The sequence below is a fragment of the Hypanus sabinus genome, chromosome 23, assembly GCF_030144855.1.
Source record: "Hypanus sabinus isolate sHypSab1 chromosome 23, sHypSab1.hap1, whole genome shotgun sequence".
NCBI lineage: Eukaryota > Metazoa > Chordata > Chondrichthyes > Myliobatiformes > Dasyatidae > Hypanus > Hypanus sabinus.
This window is the reverse complement of record NC_082728.1, coordinates 52,341,134-52,354,373: the sequence shown is the minus strand read 5'-3', so window position 1 is coordinate 52,354,373 and position 13,240 is coordinate 52,341,134. Positions and strand designations below refer to the sequence as shown.

At 37.5% G+C, this 13,240-nt stretch overlaps 1 protein-coding gene across 1 annotated transcript in view; it reads left to right on the top strand.

Moving 5' to 3' along the window:
- The window catches only part of tsen54 (TSEN54 tRNA splicing endonuclease subunit), a 47,862-nt gene that overhangs the window by 25,639 nt on the left and 8,983 nt on the right, over positions 1-13,240 (top strand). The window contains exons 5-8 of the mRNA XM_059948874.1: positions 236-334; positions 2,811-2,863; positions 3,473-3,598; positions 11,312-11,976. Of these exons, the coding sequence (XP_059804857.1) occupies positions 236-334; positions 2,811-2,863; positions 3,473-3,598; positions 11,312-11,976 (943 nt within the window). The remainder of the gene's footprint in view (positions 1-235; positions 335-2,810; positions 2,864-3,472; positions 3,599-11,311; positions 11,977-13,240) is intronic.

Here is a 13,240-nt window from a genome sequence, read left to right as displayed (position 1 = left end):
GCATTCCAAACCAGTAAAAGGCAATGATAAATGCTATTAAAGTGTTTTATGAAGAAATTTGTATCTTTACTCTTCCTTATAATCTGAGACCGGCACACCATTATGACTAAGAATGTTATTTCATCCTGCGGTTTCCCTGAAGAGGCACAGATATTACTTTTTTTTAATTATAGTTATGTCATCAATAAGATTTCTTTCTCAGACATACTTAACCTGCAGTTTCCTTGCCTCCCAGGGGTCCATTCAGCTATATTACAGGGATCAGCAACTATCCATTCAAGAAGCATATGAAGTTTTACTGTCGACAAGAACTATTCCATTGGAACAGTATCAGGTACTGGAAGTGACTGTATTCTAGCATTAACTCTGGGTCATAAGTTCATCTGAGTGTTGCCGGACACTTTATTTACAGTGCAAGCTCAAACTGTCTGCAGTACCAAATAAATTTTCTCTTTGTATGCTTCTTGGTACTTGGAAATAAGAGTTAAAATAAATGTGTAAGGTAAAGTGTTCTGAGAGTCACAGAGATTGTGTCACATTTATAACTATTTACTGGCCTAATAATTGATGTGTCCTCTCAAAGGTGCATTGTGGATCATGATGTGTGAAGTGACAGCACTAAAGCCATAAGCACCACAGAACTCCCATGTTCCTCTGTGTGTTGCAAGGCACACAGTGAAAATCCATGATCAGAATGGGGTCAGGGTGAAGGAGCCAACAATTAGGGATTTGGTTCAGGGCTACAAATTTTGTACAAGGGAAGTGGCTGACCAGAGGTAAGTGCCCTGTAGTGGCATTGGGAGGGTCTATGGGTTGGGATGCTGTAAGATCAATGTTGGAGGTACAGATGAGTGACTTAACTGAGTGGGTCACACCTTGGAAAAAGTGTTTGTCCCAGACATGAATACAAAAATGGATGTTGGCTGTTGGAAGTACCAAGTTTAATTTCTGGGGAGGAGTGAGGGAAACAGCCACAGTTGTAGTCTGGTAAAAATGGTCAGATAAGTACTGTTGGGGAAAAAAATGCCTTAATTTCCAGGCCACAATCGATTTTTGGTTTGCTCTACCATACTTGTGTTATTAACACTGGATATCAAAGCATCTAAACAGAAATTCTCTAGTTACAAAGTGCTGCAATTTGCTCACTTTAGAGGTTTTGCAGTTATTACAAGTTCTTAACCAATCAGTCATTGCACACTGGTCATTATCAGTACTTGCCAACAACCTGATCTGCTCTGAGGACTGCTAATGGATTTTTATGTAGTCTGCTCTAGTTCATTTAAGGCAGACTGACTGCTGTTTTGCTTGGGCAGACTTTTGGTGTAGTGTGCTGAGCTATGGGAAACATAGCCCTTTAGACTGGGAGAAAAACAGAGCACCTGGAGGAAACCCCCGTGGTCACAGGGAGTGGTGGGAATTGAACCCTGGTCGCCGGTTCTGTAATGTGTTGTGCTAACCACTACACCACAGTGCTGCATACCATGAGTCTGATTTGCAACAATCACTGACGACGATCAGTAAGTGGAGGGAAGCTGGCTTTTTACTCTGGTCTCTCCTTTGTCCAAATGCATTGAAGCTGTTTGCAATCTCAGTACAGAACAGAACAGAACGGGATCAAAGCAGGCCTGTCTAATGGGCAGCTTAATGGGTAAAAGTGTTCAATGAGTGCAGTAACTTGTTTGTAAAATGATTCTAATTAAAACTATTATTAATGAATCAGAGTTTTCAAGGATTGCACAGTAATGTAGCAAGTTGAGTTGATAACTCGTAGCTCAAGCAATCTAGTTCTTGGACTGGTCTCCAGTGTCTCTTATGTGGAGTTTGAATTTTCTCCTTGTGATCCTGTGGGGTTCCTTTCAGTGTTCTGGTCTGCCTTCACGTACCAAAGACTTGCTGGTCACTAGGTTAATCTAGTGTGGATGATTCTGGGCAGTTGATGGGAATGTCGGAAGGTGTAAGTAGTGCAAACCTGGTGGGTTGAATGGCCAGATACCATGCTGTGTGGCTGTGACTCTAAAGGCTGATTTATACTTCTGCGTCAAATGAACTCCGTAGGTATGGCATAGCTGCGTAACCTACCCCCTACCCTACAGCCTGACACGCACCTCTCCAAAAATGTAACTGCACATCGTGGCGACGCAAACTGCAACAACTGTGATTGGTCCGCTTGGTAGCATCGCATTTCCTCCTGTCTATAGGCATACTGTGCGTACACTAATGCGAAATAAATGGTTGGAGACTGAACCAAATTGTCAAATCTACCTGTCGACATCTGAAAATATTTGAAATGTATTTCCTCATCCTTGTCTCTCAGTGGCCAGACAAGCACAGAAAATTTACCCTCCTTCTGTCTCAATCCGTTCAATGGTGGTGCATACCATCTCCTTCAACATTTTCTCTCTTATCTGCGTTGCAGTAATTTCAATAAAAGTGACCCTTGTTCCAACATGATGTGCTCAGTCGCTATTGTTTGAAGAACATGTAGAAACTCTACACAGTGGCATAGAAACCCCACTGCCAACTAGCATTTTGGCGGTGAATTGCAGAGCCACACAAACACACCAACTCACAGGTATAAATGTTCACAACAGCGCAGGCTGCTTATGAAGGCTACGGCGTAGGCTACTACGCAGAAGTCTAAGTCAGCCTTAACACTGCACATAACTTGATTCAATGTTTACATTTAATTTGGGAATGTCCTTGTATACATGGTGTACTTCTGTGGTGCTGCCATTCAGTGCCTTTGATGTTTAAACCATTCTATATTCAGTGGAGATAGTGACTTCTTTGAACTTACTTTGTTTCTGAAGGTTTACAGCCATTTGAAAAGACTGGGTTATATTGTCATGCGATTTGATTCCAGGTAAATGGTTCTTTTTGTCATTATTCTGGTTTTCATGTGCTTCCTTACTGGCACACAGAACATAGACATAGAATAGTACTGCATGAGAATAGGCCCTTTGGCTCATGATGAAGTGCCAAGCTAATAAATAAAATAAGTAATTAAATGTCTGAGTAAGCTCATCCCTTCTGCATGCCCAATGTCCATATCCCTCCATTTTCTGCACATTCCAGAGCTTATCTAAGAGTTTCTTGAACACCTATCATTTGTGCCATCACAGCTGGCAGTGTCTTCCAGGCACCCACCAGTTTCTGGATAAAACAAAAACTTGCCCCACACATGTAAAAATGATCCATTTCGGTGCACAAAACAGAAAGACAGACCATTCTATAATTGCTGGAAAGAGATGGTAAGGCTTTTATTGACCCCCTCTTCAACTCTTGTATACTGTATTCAATATTCCAATGATATCCTGGACTAATGTAACTGAAACATGTGATTTAGTTTTTTAAATATATTGCTTTATTCAAGTAGTATCTTGCTTTTACTAAACTGCACGGTGCAGTTTATTGATTGGAAAATACCTTCAGTTTGTGCAAAAGTTTTTATAAATATAACTTCTTATTTTAGTACAGTTTGTAGTTCTCATGAGCAAAAGCTACACTTGGATCCTTCCTGCAGTGACACAGATACCAAACGTTGGAAGAGGAAGCGAAGTGGCAGCCATGATGATGAAAACTTAACATTGGAACAGAGGTGGGGCTAATTAATTTCAGAATGAAATACATTAGTAGATCAAAGAAACTGATCTAAAATCTTCCTGTTTGCTTACTTTCTGGTAAGATGGCAGTGCACTTGGATGCACCAGCTTCTCAGCCAACCAAAGGTGTTTTTTTTCCCCCCCCCTTTTTTAATGTCTTTTTTACAATTGCAAGACAATGTGGGATTCCCAAGAAATTTGGGTACTGAAGGTCTACCCTGTCAGTGAACTGCATGTTGGCAGAGGAGCTGGACCATGTAGACCATGTTGCTGCCTGCTACAGGAAGGCATTGGAATTGGTGAGTAAAGATGGTGTGAAGCGTAACCAGGAGGTGATTGTTTTGGGAGCTCCTCTTGTGATCGCAAGATTTTGTTCGACTTTGACAATGTAAGATGCCACAGGCTTGTTTCCCTTGTTTCCTGGAGCTGTGTGGCCTTGGTTGTTGTGAGGACTGGGCCTCAAGTCATGGGCTTGACTGCTGCTGTGCAAGAGAGGAGACACTGGAGCTGGTGTGGGATGGTGTCCATGCTTACTTAGGGGCTGGCCTTTCCTGTCAGTGCTGCCCTCCAGTGTTCGATCGGTAGAATGACAAGGTGGATTGCGTGTATGTATTCGTCTGCAGTCTGCCAGGAACTGCACCGTTAATTTATGGGTCATGTTACTTGGGGACTTGGGCTATATATAATATTTTTGTGTGTAACTGTGTGCTCACCATCTTGAATGTGTTGTGCTGTGTATGTTTTGCTCTTGGCCCCTGTGGAATGCTCTTTCGTTCAGGTGTATTTATGTATGGTTGAATGATAATTAAACTTTGATTTGATTTTTGAAGCTTTGATACAAACATTTCTGGCAACGAGCACTCCAGTAGGCACTACTGTGTGTCTATAGGTCTTAAAATTATATAAACTTAGTAAATTGTTTTAGTAGGGGAAGAAATTCTCCCCATTAATTTGCCATCTGCACAAAAACATTGCATCCTTGTCTGTTTTGTTCTAGTGCAAACATACCCAACTTTGCTCGTGTATTAGGTTGAGTCAGTGTTGATCGAGGACCAGTCCTCTTTCAGTGAAGAAGATTGATATTAACAATGGAAAAGTGCTCCTTAAGTGCACCCATTTTTCTGACATCTTACTGCTGTTTGATAGAATGTATAGTGAATAGACACTGCTCAAAATTGTCATCAATGATTCAATTTCCGTTGATCAAAAACCTTTCTTCAATTTGTCTTAAATGCATTTTTAGTTTAGTTTTATTCATTACATTTAAGTACAAATCAGATTTGTTTTCTTCCCATCAGTTATGTGTTCCAGGATGTGCATTTACATGAAGGATATAGTACTTTAATCGATCTTCAGAAGTTACCAAATTTGCTGCACAAAATTTAAATTTCTTGCATTTCTTGCTCTTATTCTTTTGTAATGGTTGAGAAAAAGTTCTTGTGCCCTATTGGTCATTTGGTGATGTCTGTCCTTTCCTGTGTATCAAGTTGAAGATAATCTATCACTTTGTCTTTTGGACAGTGAGCCTGGACTCGCATTTACTCACAATCTCCACAAGTCACCCTCTTAACATATTCACACTCCCATCCAACCCACAAGTGTTCTTAATCCCTCTAACCCAAACAGATAAGAACAGCTTCAGTGCCACAAATGTGCCCTTTACAGGCTCAGGTTGACACAGTTACAATAAGTTCAGGAGGCCTCAGATTTGGATGTTGAGTAATTTTATTTCATTTTCATTTTTTTCAGTCTTTTTTATTGATTTCCAAATAAAGGATATACAAATCGGAAGGGGAGTTTAATAAGTAGATAATATAAAAGACATATAAACAGCAACAGTAAAAACAGAAAGTATATATCAAAATCAAATAAGTAAAATATTATGCTGTTATATATGCAATGGTCAAAAAAAAACTACAACTCATAACAATCATAAGAAAAAGATTGGAAGTTTTATTGATAAGGAAAAAAACCAACTAACTAGACTGAAACAAAAAACAAAAAAAGGAAAGAAAAAGAAAGATTGGGCAGTCCAATTGAGGATAAAATTAGAAAAAACGAGAAAAAAAACATGTTCTTCCAGTCATCTCCGAACCTTCATAGATAAGGATTTTCCCCAAAGGGAATAAAGAAAAATAAATAAATAAATAAAAATAAATTAAATCGTGAAAATATTGAATAAAAGGGTGCCAGATTTGTTCAAAATTAAAGGGTGTATCAAATGTCTGGCTTCTAATTTTCTCCAAGCTTAGACATGACATAATGGAGGAGAGCCAATAGAGAACAGTAGGTGGGTTAGTTTCTTTCCAATGTAGAAAAATAGCTCTCCTAGCCAGTAAAGTTGAAAAAGCTATCACATGTTGGGTGGAAGCAGACACTTTGCTTGCTTCCTCTGGAATAATCCCAACAATTGCTGTAAGTGGATTAGGTTGAACATCCATATCTATAACTTTAGATAATATTCCAAACGCATCCCTCCAAAAATTATTTAAACTTTCACATGACCAAAACGTATGAGTTAGAGTAGCCATTTCTGCGTTACATCTGTCACAAATAGGGCTTATATTCGGAAAAATATGTGCCAATTTATATTTGGACATATGGGCCCTATGTACTATCTTAAACTGAATTAAGATATGGCGTGTGCAGACAGATGAATTATTGACTAAATAAATTTTACTCCATTGTTTACCTGAAAGTGAATGTTGAAGTTCTACTTCCCAGGTACGTTGAACCCTATAATTAGGTGACATGCGAGCATTTATTAACTGTTTATAAATGATAGCTATTAATCGTTTTTGAAAAGGTTTAAACTGAAAAATAACATAAGCCAAATTTGAAGAGCGAGTCAAGGGGTAATTCGGTAAAAAATTCGGTAAGAAATTCCTAACCTGTAAATACCTGAAAAGTGTATTAGAGATACCATATTTGTTCATTAACTGAAAAAGACATTAAACAGTCTTGTAAAAACCTATCTAAAGTTTTTATTCCCTTAATTTTCCATGTTAGAAAAGCCTTATCCAAAGTTGATGGTTTAAAAAAGAAATCAGAATAAATATTACTAGAAAGTAAAAAATCATTTAATTCAAAAAATCTACGAAATTGAAACCAAATTTTTAAAGTATGTTTAACAATAGGGTTAAGAGCTTGTCTACCTATTCTGGAGAGTGAAAACGGAAGAGGAGCTCCTAATAAAGAAGCTAATGAAAACCCCATTACTGAATTTTCCTCCAACTGTAACCATGAAGGGCGATCTTGGTCGTCTATATCATAAAACCAAGAAGTAACATAACGAATATTAATTGCCCAATAATAAAATCTAAAGTTTGGTAAAGCCAGTCCTCCATCTTTTTTTGATTTTTGCAATAAAAGTTTATTCACTCTAGAGCTTTATTATTCCAAACTCAAGATAAAATCAAAGAATCTATTTTATCAAAAAATGTTTTTGGAACAAAAGAGGGAACTGCTTAAAATATATATAAAAATTTCGGTAGAATAACCATTTTTATAGCATTTATTCGACCTATCAATGACATCGACATAGGTGACCATTTAGAAAGCGCCTGTTGAGTATATTCAACTAAAGGGAAGAAATTATACCTATATAGGTCTTTAAAATTTTTGTTAATTTTGATACCAAGGTAAGTAAAATGTTTTTTGGCAATATTAAAAGGTATTTGATCATAATAATCAGAATAATTATTAATAGGAAATAATTCACTTTTGTGTAAATTAAGTTTATATCCAGAAAAAGTACCAAATTCCATAAATATAGATAACATAGGAATAGATTTCCTAGGATTTGAAATGTAAACTAATAAATCATCCGCGTATAACGAAACCTTATGTAATGTATCCCCTCTCTTAATACCCTGCATAAAATTAGAATCCCTAAGAGCAATAACAAGTGGTTCTAAAGCCAAATTAAGAGGACTAAAGAGGACAACCCTGACGGGTACCTCTATATAATCTAAAGTAAGGAGACTTTTGATTAGTAGTTAAAACTGCAGCTACCGGGGCATGATAAATCAATTTAATCCAGGAAATAAATCCTTGACCAAAATTGAACCTCTTCAAAACCTGGAATAGATAAGGCCACTCCACCCTATCAAAGGCTTTCGCTACATCCAAAGATACAATACATTCCGATTCTTTGGCTGAGGGGGAATAAATGATATTTAATAATCTTCGAATATTAAAATGTGAATACCTATTTTTAATAAATCCTGTTTGATCGTTTGAGATAACATTAGGCAAGATAGTCTCAAGCCTATTTGCTAGAATCTTAGAGAGAATTTTAAAATCTACATTCAATAAAGAAATAGGTCTATAGGATACACATTCCAGTGGGTCGTTTCCTTTTTTTGGAATCAGTGAAATTAGTGCTACATAAAAAGTTTTAGGAAGGTTGCCAGAGAATGTAGAGTCGGTAAGCATTTGATGAAGATGTGGTTTAAGCATTTCATGAAAGGTCTTGTAAAATTCTACTGTATAACCATCAGGTCCCAGAGCTTTACTTAATTGCATAGAGGATATAGCCTTGGATATCTCCTCTTGTTTAATCAGTGCATCTAACATATCGGCATCTTGAATCAAAATTTGGGGTATGTTTAACCTTTGCAAAAATGTATTCATAGTCAGTACTATCAGAGAATTCAGATTTATAAAGATTAGAATAGAAGTCCATAAATATCTTATTAATTTCATGAGGATTTAAAGTTTCTGTTCTATCTGGTCGGCGAATTTTTAAAATCTGTCTTCTGACCATCCCAGCCCTTAACTGACCCACTAAAAGTTTAGCAGATTTTTCCCCATGTATATAAAATAAACTTTTAGATTTAAAAATTTGCTGTTCATTGGGAAAGGTCAGAAGTAAATCATACTGTGATTGAAGTTGGACCTTTTCTTTATATAGGTCAGTAGGTTTAACTGAATACGCTTTATCTATCTGTTTAATTTTATTAATAAGCACTGACAATTCTGCTTTACTTTTCTTTCTCAAGGCTGCTGAATATGAGATTATCTGACCTCTAAGAAAAGATTTCAAGGTGTCCCATATAACCAGATTTGACATTCCTTCAGTTGTATTAAATTCAAAAAATATAGAAATTTGCTCCTTAATAAAATTAACAAAAGCTGGATCCCGTAACAATATGGGGTTCAATCTCTACTGTGAGATTTTCAAAAGAATATCCGAAAGCTTAAGGGTTAACTTTAAAGGTGCGTGATCTGAAAGCACAATGATGTCATACGTACATTCAACAATGGAGTTTAACAGACGTGTATCTAAAAAAAGTAATCAATTCGAGAATATTTATGATGGACGTGTGAGAAAAAAGAGAAATCTTTATCATTGGGGTGTTTATATCTCCAAATATCGACAAGGCCATATTCTAATAAAAAGGAGTTAATACAAGCTGCGGCTTTATTTGGAAGCGACGGATTGGTTGATGACCTGTCAATCGCCAGATTTAAACAACAATTAAAGTCACCACCCATGATCAGTTTATATTCATTGAGATTCGGTAACTCTGAAAAAAGTTTCTTAAAAAAATCAGAATTATCTACATTAGGTGTGTATACACACACCAGAGCTACCTTTTGCTCACATAATAAACCAGTAACAATTAAATATCTTCCAATCGAATCAGTAGTAGTATTAAAGTGTACAAAAGGGATTTTGGGGCTAAGAAATATAGAAACGCCTCTTGTTTTACTGTCCGACAGCGAGTGAAATAAGGGCCCTTTCCAAAAGTGAAAAAATCTGTCCTCATCCTGTTTTCGTATATGATTTTCTTGTGCAAAAATAATATCAGCATTAAGTTTTTTAAATTTCTTAAAACTCTTTTTACGCTTAATGAGATGATTGACACCGTTCCAATTCCAAAATATTATATTAATTTTATTAACATCCATGTTTAAAATTGAGTTTTATATTGTATAAAAGAAATGTTATGCAAGTACAGATTAAACCAAAAGGCGCGGGTACAACCAGAAGGAGTGACGCATTTACAAAAGATAAATCCATCAAAAGAAATGCCCAATCAAGAAAAGAACCTACTCTAATAGACCCCCTCCCCCTCCCCCCACCCAATAGATAGAAATGAAGGAACCGATAGGCTGGTCCCATGCTAACTAATAACCTTGACCCTGTTCTCCATCTTGCAGCTCCATATAATAATAAAAAAAGCAAAATATAATAAAAGGCACAAACAATTCAACTACTATAATGTGTCTAACATTAAAAACATAATCAACAACGGCCATCTTAGAATCAGCTAAAGTAGCTTAAACATATATTCAAAAGAAGGAATAAATCTGGGCAAATAATGTTATAAACAATATTCATTCTCTCGAAAAAGAAAAGTAAGTGTGTGTGTGTACACATTATTATTAAGATAAAGAAAACATTAAATCAATCACATCCCATACCTGAGAATGAAAAGGTATAACATGTACTTAACTCAAAAGCTCCATAAACTACTCATACAGCAGATACTTCAAAATTGCCTATTGAGTAATCGGAGTAACTTTAATATTTAATTTAGTAGGCTTAACTTTAAGGTTTTAATATACTCCCATTCCTCCTGAGGAGAGTAGATTCTCAATGATTGAGATTTTTCAGGAAAAATTATCAGCTTTGCTGGAAAGCGAAGGGAGGGATTTAATTTTAATTTATACATTTCACTCATAACTTCTATTTCTTCCTTTCGGCAGAGATTTCGGGTGAATAATCTTCGACTATACGAACTTGTGTTGAATTGAAGAATAATTTCTGTTTCTTTCTGGCTTCTCGAATAATAGCTTTTTTTAGTTGTATAATAATGCAAAGAAAGTACAACTGCTTGAGGACGTAATTCGGCTGAACACCAAAAAAATGGAATTCTGTGAGCTCTGTCAGTTAAGGGGCTAGTTTCTAGGGTCTCATTGAAAAGTGAGTACAACTAATCTGAAAAGAATTTTAACAGATCGTCAGCTTCAGTATTTTCAGGCAGTCCCAGAATACACAGATTCCTCCGACGCCCTCTACTATCTAAATCAACCATTCTTTACTTCGTTTTAGATAGCTCCTAGGTAATTTCATTGATTTTCTTTTCCATTGAAGATATCTTCATTCCTTGATCTTTAATAGTTTGCTTGAATAGATCATGCTCAGTCTTGATTCGGGTTGTAGTCTGCTGAAGTGAGAGTCCAAGTTTTCCAGAGAGTCTTGAATCGTAGAAATAGCTTTCTCGAGCTTTGCGTTTGAACCTGCCAGCTTATCAATTTTAATATTAAGTGATCCGAATTCTGACGTCATGTCTTGTATTGAAGAAAATATTCCCACTAGTGTAACAGATTCCTCCGTTTTCTTGGTTTGTTCCGTTTGCTCCATTTCAGGGAAAGTCTTGCCGCTACACAATTCAATACCAGAATGGCTTTTTTCGGCCTTTGTAATTAAGTCGTGAATCCTTCAGTAAGAATAATAAATCCTTCAATAGAAGTAGTAAATCATCAAAACTAAAAGGGATCTGCTAGTGGGATATGAAATACATTAAAAGGGAGAGAGCCGCTAGGTGGAGAATCCCTATTGAGTAATTTTAAGTTTAACCTCTTTGAATTGAGACGATTTTCATGGTACATTTGCTAAATTGTATTATGATTGTGGTTTACACCTGTTTTACACATATCCAGGCACCTTTTAATACAAACAATATTCTCTCTTCTAGATCCAAGAAAAGCCACTCTGACCAACCTGAAGAGGCAGAGTCTGGGCAAAGTGTTGGGGAGGGAGAGGAGCAGTGTAAGCTTCACCAGCAGGATGTCACATGCAAGGACACAGAAAAGGAAGTCAGTAAACCAACACCTGTATCTCCAGAAAGCAATATGAAGCAATTGCAAGAAAATAGTGTTGTTGGGTGTTCTGACATGAGCAAGCAACGGGCTGAGCTAAAAGAAAGGGGTTGGTTTCAGAATGTGTCCTTAGACTCCACTGTGTCTTCCCCTTGGAGTTCACAAGAGAGAGTTATCCCTGCTGGGAAGTCCCGGTGGGACTTCACAAAGATCAAATTCCCCAACATCGCAGTTGATTGTCCAAAGATTAAGCTGGATGCACCTGACCAATCCCTCCTACCACCAAATGTGGTCGCCGGAGCTTGGAGCTGGAAATTTTCTCAGATGTTTCAGAATTTGTCCAAGAGTAAGAAGAGGAAAATGAACAAGACCAAGTGCAAAGCTGGAAGTAATAAGAACAAGCAGAACAAACAGTATTCCAACTGGAAAGAATTCAAGGAGATGCGCAGAACGAAAAATGCCCAAGGCAAGAAGTTGCCTGCCTATCTATGGAGGGATAAGATGGAACCGCTTGTAAAGCCGAGCCAAGTCAGCTCAGTAGGTGGGTGACAGGACAATGGGTCTTTCAGTAATGCCACTGAGGGTGGTAATGGTAGAACATTTCTAACTTTTATGTACAATAATTGCCAGGCATTGATCATCAGCATGAGAGAGAGTAACATTCAATAGCTTTACACTAGCCAGGTCCCCACCAGAAACTCAACTGGAATAGATACAGAAATGGTTACAAGAGCAGGTTAGAGGATAGATATCCTGCACTGATTAACTTGCCACCCCAAAGCCTTTCTACCATCTGAATGCTGTTAGTCATGAGTGTGATAGAAAATGCTTCACTTGCCTGGGTGGGTAAAACTCCCAACAATTTCTCCTATAACCCTTTAATTCTTCCACCCATTTCTTCCCAGCTTCTTACTTCATTTTCCCTTACCCAACCCACCCACTTTCCACCTCACCTGGTTTTGCCTATCACTTGCTAAACTATACTCTTCCTCCTACACCCATTACCTTATTCTGGCTTCTTCCCCTCTCTTTTCCAGCCCTGATGAAGAATCTCAGCCCTAAATGTCCCCTCTATAGATGCTTGCTGAGTTCCTCTAGCATTTTCTTAGTGTCGCTCAAATTTTCCAGCACCTGCAGAATACTTTTGTGTTCCCAACAATTTAAAAGTTCCACATTATCACATTATAAAGCAGTCTGCTCACTTTACACCTGAAAACATTCATTCCCTGCACAACCAATGCATAGTAGATGTATCTAATCTCAATGCACTGCATTCACTCACTTAGGCTGAGAGTATCTCCAAAAGCTGTGAACTCTATTACCAGGAAAGTGAATGGTGGTATGTGTACATGAACATCACTGTCTGTCAGCCCCTCTGCAAGTTGCACACCAACTTGAATTTGGGAATACATTTTAAAAGAAAAGAAATGGCAGTATTCAGTTTCAGTATCTGGGCATTGTTGGCAAGGTCAGTGTTTATCCCCCATCCTAAATTGCCCTTGCAGGTACTGGTGAGCTGAGGCCTTGACTCATTGCAGTCCTTCCAGTGAAAGCATGCTCACGTTAAGTATTGGGTAGGGAGTTCAAAGATATTCCAAGAATCAGCAGCTGGGCTTAAATTTTGAAATACCCGACCAACCACAGTGTAAGATTTCAAGAAGGAGGCACAGCACCACTTTCTCAAGGACAATTAGGGATGGGCAATAAATGTTGGCCTTCCATTGACATCGAGTTGGATTGCCTGACTCCAGCCCTTTTAATATTTAGCCAGTTTATTTCTCCTGCTGGGATGGATAGTGGGTTAC